This window comes from Lampetra fluviatilis, chromosome 34 (assembly GCF_964198595.1).
Source record: "Lampetra fluviatilis chromosome 34, kcLamFluv1.1, whole genome shotgun sequence".
Taxonomy (NCBI): Eukaryota; Metazoa; Chordata; class Hyperoartia; order Petromyzontiformes; family Petromyzontidae; genus Lampetra; species Lampetra fluviatilis.
In genome coordinates, this window is record NC_136308.1 from 443,849 (window position 1) to 452,740 (window position 8,892).

An 8,892-nucleotide genomic window follows, 5' to 3' on the forward strand; every position below is an offset into this window, starting at 1 on the left:
TGCAGAGAGAATATACAAACTCCGCAGCCGCGTCTTGCTGCGAGCCACGCGTTTACCACGGCGCCACCCTCCCTGCCTCACGTCGTTGGACGAGCTACAATCTACCAAATTGCAATCATCGCATCTCCAGTTGAACCTCAACAACAGCTATTCCCATCGGGCACGCACAATCCACGCAGTACTGTGGCCACGTGTCGTGTCGTCGTGGGAATGATGCATCACTTTATAGAGTTACATCTTAATGCTCACAAGCTGCCCACAAATCGTGTTAATAATCGGTTTTAATAAATGTTGTGATTTGTCCACGTGACCCATGCATCCATAAGAGCTACATTATTCAGAGTTAAAAAGGATCGAGTCTTGAATGGTAACGCAAACCCGAATTGTGACAGATCGCCTGAGGTGGGACATCGTCAAGCTCCTGGTTGTCTGCATGCGAGATATCCACAATAAGTACGACGGAGCGTGTTGGGAAAGTGTAGCTCGAGAAACATGCAGTCAAGGTCTACTACGGCCACTTTCCGACACGATAATCTGGCGAGACGGGCAGCAGAGTTGTTTATTTTTGTTTGCATTTTGACTGCTTGTGTTGTGGTTATTGCAACCATGATGCCTTGTATAAAGGTGTCAGTTTTTGTACCAGTTGAAAGGGTAAAAACCTACTATATTTTGCCACTGGTAAATGAGGTCTCATAGTGATTGTGGTGACATGAAGACAATGCCCGTGACCGATTCACCCAGAGTGCACCCGCCCCGTCACATCTCAGGTGGTGAGCAGGGATATGGTCCTGGATCGTGCTTGGATGGGCGACTGCCGCTCCACCCGTTGTAAAACTGTGCTTATATCGACTTCCTCGTTCCTCACTCCCACCAACTCACTGTGGAGTGTGGCCAATACCCTGCATGGCTTGGGGAGGCCCCCAGCCAGCAGTGCGTTGACAAAAGGGGTTGTACATGCACATACAGGACTCCCTACACAGCAGTCATGATATTTATTTACGTAACTTTTCATTAGTCATCTCAGAATGCACACTTCCATCTCGGGCGAGGGGTCAGGCACAAGGCAGCCGGCAGTCTGGATCCTCGCTCGCACACCACTCGAGCACCACAGTTCGTATTTAGAAACACGTCTGCCTACCACCGGCCCTGCTGGGGCGGAGAACTGCGTTGCAAAATAATCCACGGTGTTGTCTTGGCAATAGCTCTTACAAGTGCAAGGTTCTTTACAATCTACGCCTCTTACGTCATGCACCTTTCATGCATTCTTCAGGGAAATCGGAACGAGACTTCATAGCTAAGCCTCTTGCATTACCAAGTTCACAATCGCAGCCCTCTCACACAATCACTCCAGTGGGAACGCATCGTCGCGTTTACACTTTGAGCTGAATCTCTAGTGGCTTCTCAAACGGTGTTGTACCAAGCTTGTTCTGCTTGTGTAGATTTTACATAAGTCATGCTTTTGATCATTCTCGTTTAACACCGCAAAACATTTTGTAACTGGCTTAACCCCTTGTCAGTGTTTTTTGTTGACTATTTGCACGTCTTTGTTTACATTTGCTCATCACCTCACCCTTGTGATTCATCACCTTGCCAATTAGCGCATCTAGATGCCCATGTTATCACTACACCATGCAACAATATTACGTTACTATTTTTTTTATTCTAGTCTTGCACAATTGCAAGCATGTTTTAAATTATTGTATGTTCTACATCTGTACACCTCCATCATCGTGTTCTCCACACCGTCCTTGAAACAAGCTGACTTGCACGTCTCTCACCGTCTAAAATTACTCAACTCAAGACTATCATACACACAAATGAAAATGCCATAGATTAAAAACCAAGACCAGTTGAAATTGTTAACTGGGAAAGCCTCAAGGAGTACACAAGACTGATTTTTTTTTATATATGCACCACCACCCTACAGGAAAGACCCCTCTAGGAGTCATTTTTGAGTGATAAAACAACTCAATCGCAAAGTTGCAGAGTTAAAGGTGTGCATTTACTGGCAGCAAATGACGAATGTTTCAAGAAATGGACCTTAAGAGGCAAGGCAAACAACCAACTCATCTTGAAAATATTTTGCATTGTGGTGGCTCAACAATAAAATCTGCTGAAAAAGTTGGCATAGTTTGCACAGATATTAATCTCTTAAAAATAAAGATTTGCTAACTGGTGCTGGGAGTGTTTGACAACACGCAGGTGAAAGGCCTTCCTCTTTGACGGGCAAATTCTTCTAGGCCACCCACACGAGAGGTAGACAGACCCACACTACTCCATCATGCGATCCATCAATAAGTACAATGAGCCAAAGAAACAGACATCAATTTACGTCGTTAATCTTAAAGAACTATACAAGCTTCTACTGTGATCAACTCAACTGTACGAGCGAAGCCATGCGATTTCTCTCAACGAGCACTGCCTTGTCCATTGGCCGTTCAATCAGGGTCGAATGGGCAATATAACCGACGCGATAATTTGGCTGTTACCAGATTGACATTGTCAAGATCAACGCACACAGGGACCCATCACTATCAGGCCAAATGGCCCGTGTTGGGGGGGACACCTGGACACCTTCACTCGTTTGCTGGTAATTTCTACAAGGCCGCATTCCATACGCCAGACAACGCAGAGTAGATTACTTCATGAAAGGTCACAAACACACCTACATAAATAAAGCTGCATTCATCTCACTAATCATTACTTGCATGAGAAACGATATCAAGACAGAGTAGCACTAAAAAAACACGAATGTGAAAAAAAACATTTGGAACTTTCTGCAAAGACTTTATGAAGCGCGATCTTAAAAAAAAACACTTGCGTGTCCCTACAACTCATGGCAAAGTACCATCAGAACACAGCAGCAGAATAACCTATTTTAACATCTGCTGTTCACGTGTAATTCCACAGGAAAAGTGGGCATTTATTGATGTAGAATAAATAAAACTAATGAACCTTTTTAGAGTCACCACCCATGGTGTAGCCCAGCCAGAATGTCGAGTATGGAAAGTTTGTGCTCTGCGAGAGGGTGTGCGTGCGGGACGAGTCTTAGAACATGACGGGCTCTCGCTCTTCACTGAAGAGTCCGTCCAGCACCAGGTCCTTGGCCATGAGCTCCTCCTCCACAGTCTCCAGCACCCACTTGTGCTCCGTGATCTCCAGGGCCTCCCATTCGGCCTGCGAGCGATGGCACGCGACGGCACGCGACGGCAATCAGCGTGAGGGACTTGCGCCGTGTGCGCCACATGGAGGCTGTGACCCGGGAGCGCCAGCGTGCCAACGACAGAATCGTCCCGTGTGCCCAACGCCCAAATAGGTATGTGACATGGATAAGAATCGTCTTGCTCTGGGGGCTAGGCCATTGCTACACAGTGTTACTATTACACGAGTCCTGGAAGATGACAGCACAAAAATGAAGTAATGCCTTAAAAAGGCCTTACATATTCTTGAATAAATAAGCAGCCAAATTTAAACGAGATTTTAGTGCAACGGTGACCAGGCTGATACAATAACCCTCCTCCCTCCACTTGGACAAGTGGGTTAATATTGCTGCAAGAAAATTAACCCATGATCTTGTCATTGCAGGCTCTCTGTGTTCACACATGGTATTCCACAACAACGTTTGAACCTATTTTGATTGAGACAATGTAATAACAGCAATAAGACCTTGAATGCCTTGTTGGGGTCAGGGGGCATAGCCATGGCAGCACCAGACATCTGCTCCTGCATGATCCGGGCCTGGTCAGCAGCTGCACAACAAGACCATCATCATACATGTCAGTATCAAGACCATCATACATGCCAGTATCATCGTACACACCATTGATATACATCACTATCATCACAGCACTATCATTATATGAAGATCATCCACACAAACGTCACCATAAACATTACCATTACACACCAATGATGCGCTTCACTATCACACACACCATCATAGTTTAGTACAACACCATCACAGCACTAACCTAATTAAAGAACATCATATACAAAAATAACATAACATACACCGATATTATTTACACCAATATCATACCAATATGAGAATAGGTTTTTCACCTTTTTTCTGGCAACAAAAAAGGTGTTAAGTTGTTAAAACACCAAACTGAAACCTTTTACAAAGAATAATGTCTGCATTAACCACAATACATGTTGTCAAAATGCAAACAAAATACACTGATAATATGCATTGTCTTTGAAACTGATTGGTCCACACCAGAGACAGCTTTCTTTTGAGCCTCGTCTCAAACGGTGTTAGACCAAAGGACGCCAAAAGGCATACCAATAATACACACCAACATTATACATGGCAAAATGCTTGACGAATGCAGCCTCCTGTATTTTGTAGATGTTGTGTTCAGTGAGTGTTGTGTCCTGGGTTTACTGTGCGCTGTGCTGTTTGTTGCATGCTGTGTCTGTGTTTATATCAGGGTTAATGTTCTGCCGTGTGCGTTCAGTGAATAGTGCTGTTGGCTGCCACCGTGTGGCGCTATAAGAGCGTCGTTCTGGCTTACTGGCGTGCGCGTCGTGCGTGAAAACGGTGGCAGCGTACCGTTGTCCTGTCCCAGGATGAGGGAATACATGCTGCGCAGCCCAAACACGTTCAGGAAGTACCACGACGCTGAGCTCACCCTGCACACAGCCCAGCGCAATACGCCATCGTGTTAATAATGGCAATGATTTTTTTTTTTATAGTGCCCTTTACGCATGGGGAGCTCGGGACGCTTTAAACGTGATAAGCAACTTACATCACATCTCAAACATTTGAAAGGGCAAGCACTCCATCTGAGCACTTGAAGTATTAATATGAGTGATGTCACAGTCACGTGCAGGGTGTCACAAGGACTAGATTGTAACTTAGTCTATTTCCTATTAACGGAGCTGCAGATTTAGGCCAGACAGCCCATAACACACAAACTAGGTACACAGACCACGTATGTGTCTGCAACATCTGTGTTTTGGGTTGCATAGTGAAAAGATGCTCGAGGTCCATTATCTTTAGACTGCATTGTGCAACCAGATAGAGTTGTGCTTGCCTGCATTCAGTCTAAAGCAAAACGAATTACTGGAGGTAATACACTAGCGGTAAGACACTGGAGGTAAGACACTGGCAGGCTCACTGCAGATCCAGCTGCATCAACCTGTCTCATCACTGGTCTCCATTCTTCCACCATTTCCAAAAACATTTTAAAGCAGCCCTCAGACAGGGCGACTGCTACTGATCTGAAGAGGGGTAGTACAGTGCAGCGAGTGTGAAGCTGGCTACCGAAGAAGTCGCGAAGATGGACTCCTTACCACGACGCGTCCAGCGACACCAACTCAATGCCGCGCTGCAGCATGGGCTTGAAGCGCAGCGTGAGCGGGAAGGGCACCTTTGCTGAGGAAGTGAAGACACGTACACATGGGTGCAAGCACACACAATTGCTCACACACACATACACCATTACTAGACAGCCACCACTCCTGGATGAGGACCACCCCATACTGTGCAGGTTGTGGGGTTTATATATTTCTTATTTTAACTGGTGCGATTTCCAGTACTCGCAGCTCGTTATACCAATGATGTCGTGCTGGCCTTACTGGTCACGAAGCCGGAGAAGGTCCAGTTGATCCAGCCACCGATGACAATCATGGGCAACACGTTCGTGAAGTTTCCCTTCATCATGTCGGTCAGCATGCTTGGGTCTGCTCAAGACACATACCGTGGGTTACGCGTGCGCACAGCCATGCGCAACGTTACATGTAACTTATAGCGCGGCACATATATTATTTTGTTTAAAATGGAAGTGTAAATACAGCATGCGTTGCAAACCTACCAATTTAAGTGGTAGGCTGACAATGTTTAAATCCGTTTACTGCATGTGAATTTAAAAAGACTGTGTTTACTAATAAAAAAGATCTACAATGCGGCATGATCGTCTTTGAAATTCGGCATGCGGTGAAAACAATTGGCAGCCTCCTGCATAAATCAGTCGGGTTGTCAAGTACATATCAGTGGTTAATAAGTAAATATATGACCAACACCAATATCTACACAAGGGACAATACCAATAAGATATTCTCTCATTTGAATACAAAATATAAAAACATTTTGTTAATGACGGCTATTGGGGAATGATGCTTGAGTTGTGTTAAGCATAAATCATAAAACCACAAAATGTGTAACACTCGGAGTAAGGAAGCACTCAGAATACCTGTCATGGGGTTTTTAGGGATGGTCTTCCTCTTGGTTTTCTTAAAAAAACCTGTTTCGGTGTCATTGAAGTAGTGCTTGCGATTGATGAACGACTGTAAGGAAGACATGACATTCACGCGCTTTAAATGCTGAAAGGAAATAACAAAAACATAAGCATTTTTCTTTTACAAAGTGCATTTGTTCTATGAGCATTAATAATACTGAGTGTGTGCTCATGCATGCAGGTGCCAAGTTCCATTTCAGGACATACACTCAAGTGGCAATAATAATCTGAACTTGCTCGGAGCCATAACAGAGGTTTTTTTTTAGTTAGATCGTGTTACCCAGGTCAACTCAGTCTATAAGTGATTACCGGTGTGGTCAACATCAGTTGTGGGTGTACCAAGTTGGCCAGATGTGCATGTTCCTGGATACACTGCCCTGGTCTTTAAAAAAGATCAGGAGCTAAAAACACACACATTGTAACTAGAATTGACCTACGATCCCAATTCTGAAACATTACCTGCAACTTACTCCATTGGAATTACATGTAACAATATTGCTCTGAGTGGAAAACTTAACAAGACCCTCCTACTACACCTGTATATGCAGATGGCAGAGTCCCACATGTTGACCGTCCACTTACTGGGATAGGTATTGCATGTGCACGAGTGTGCATTTGTGCTCTTGCCGATACAAGCAGGTACGCGCGCACCTGTGTATTGCGGTGCAACTAAGGCCACGTGTGTGCGTGCAGGAGTGCAAGTGTGGGATCCGGCATGGGCTGCCATGTGCACGTTACCTGCCGCGGGATGTACTTCCCATGCTCTCGGAGTATTCTGCTTCGTAACAGGACTTGACTGGATGAAAAACACAAAAACACATGAATATATTGCACCATCAGCACAATAAACTAGGCCCAACAGCCTTATTTTTACAATTCTTTAGGCAAGTACTGTGTAATAACCTTCTCTGTTTTATTGTTGCAGGTGGTTGACTTGTGAAGGTCAAGAGGACAAGTTAAACATTAAACACTCAGTGGACTGAGGAAACAGTATTATTGTCGGCTAATTAAAACTCTATCCCTACTTAACTCTCTCCCTACATCTACGCAATAAAACAGATAATGGATCTCAATCATTTATTAACTATTTTAAGGGCATGAATAGAAAAGAGTGAAGGACAAGTGAGTATACCACCAAACTATTCTAATGAGAGGAGAGTTGATCATTAAGAACAGGGTTTGCATTAGGGACAGTGTTAGTGATGTTACTTGGATTAGGGTGTTGGAGGTATTATTACATTACGGATAGTCAACATCAGAAATGTGTCGATAATGGATATGTCTGAGGCCAGGAATAAGGATAATGATGGTGGTTGGGGTGAAGTTGCTGTGTGGAAGCGAGGAGAAAAGAAGACAACTCCATAAGCGGTCGCGAAAGCCGACGTGTTAAGAAGACAACTCCATTCAGTTAATCCGTGGTCACCCTTTTATATCACAGGAGAGTTAACAGTAATTATGGCGTATTTCAGTTGTCCAGCTATTAAGGCTCTTAAACCACTACAAGTTAGGGGCAATTCAAATTAACTTCGGAATGAGGCCAACGCGCTCTGCATCACAATGGGTGACTTCAATGGCAGGTGAAAGGTGCACAAAATCAAGGAACACGGTTCTGAGAGGGGCATTGCAACGTTGAAACACCTCTTTTAAAAAAAGGATAGAGAATGATCAAGGAGGAACCCAACCCGAGAAGTGAGACGTGAGATGTCGTGTAATGTACAGCGCTTGCTTCTCGGCAACACCAAGTCCAGAAGTGCGTTTCTGTCCTCGACAAGTCCAACGCAGGAAATTCAACATTGCCAAATACAGAACTAAAGTTAACATCAGACATCTAGCGACACGTTCAAAGCTCGACAGATAAGCAACACTGCAGGACCCCGCAGGCGTCACGAGTCTCGCCCGCCGGGGACAAGAGGCGACTCTCACTAGGCCTCCCCGCGGCCTCGGCCCTGCCTGACCGCCCCCCCCACCCCCACGGGCCGCCCGTCGCTCACCTGTCGGAGACCTGCTCGAGTTCTACCTTCTTGTCGGAGTGCAGCAGGTGCGACACGTAGTGGCGGATGATGCCCACGAGGAAGGTGATGAGCACGATGGGCAGCACCACCCACACCCTGATGTTGGAGTCCAGCAGCAGCTCCGGCTCCGCCATAGTTTCGCCGGCAGAAATCGATTCCACGGTGTCGATTCCACGGTGTCGGATACCGCGGTATCGATTCCGCCGTTACGCAACACACGCCGGGGGGAATCGATTCCCTACGATACATGACGAGTCGCATGGTCACGGAATCGCAATATGTACCGTACGATATACAGTATATCGTCCTTGTCATTATAATACAACTTCGCTCCATCGTCGTTATCGTTAATCTCCATATATATAAAAGGCAAAGTTGTGAATATGTGTGTCTGTTCAAAATGTTTAGCGTACTTCCCGACATGCAACAAACTGGAAATTTGCCATGTGGGTACTTTCCAGACTGTACACCATGCAAACATTATACAAATACACTTTTGGTTGTTTTTTGGGGTGGGGGGGAGCTCAATAATGCAGAAATTTTTTGCACGGCAAGTGAGCTGTGACGTCACATCTGTCACGTGACCCGCGGAAGTGTAACGCATTGTAGTGTAGCGGGTAGCGTGCTGTGTGTGTGAG

The 8,892-nt window shown here is 45.4% G+C and overlaps 1 protein-coding gene across 1 annotated transcript; it reads right to left on the bottom strand.

The window, feature by feature from the left end:
• Nucleotides 1-977: 977 nt before the first annotated feature.
• EMC3 (ER membrane protein complex subunit 3) lies at nucleotides 978-8,425 on the bottom strand. The gene is made up of 8 exons (XM_078872270.1): nucleotides 8,234-8,425; nucleotides 6,981-7,038; nucleotides 6,198-6,291; nucleotides 5,584-5,688; nucleotides 5,299-5,380; nucleotides 4,556-4,635; nucleotides 3,667-3,749; nucleotides 978-3,177 (listed from the first exon to the last, which is right to left on the bottom strand). Exons 1-8 carry the CDS (start codon nucleotides 8,386-8,388, stop codon nucleotides 3,049-3,051), a joined length of 786 nt encoding a protein of 261 aa, XP_078728396.1. The 5' UTR covers nucleotides 8,389-8,425; the 3' UTR covers nucleotides 978-3,048.
• Nucleotides 8,426-8,892: the final 467 nt, after the last annotated feature.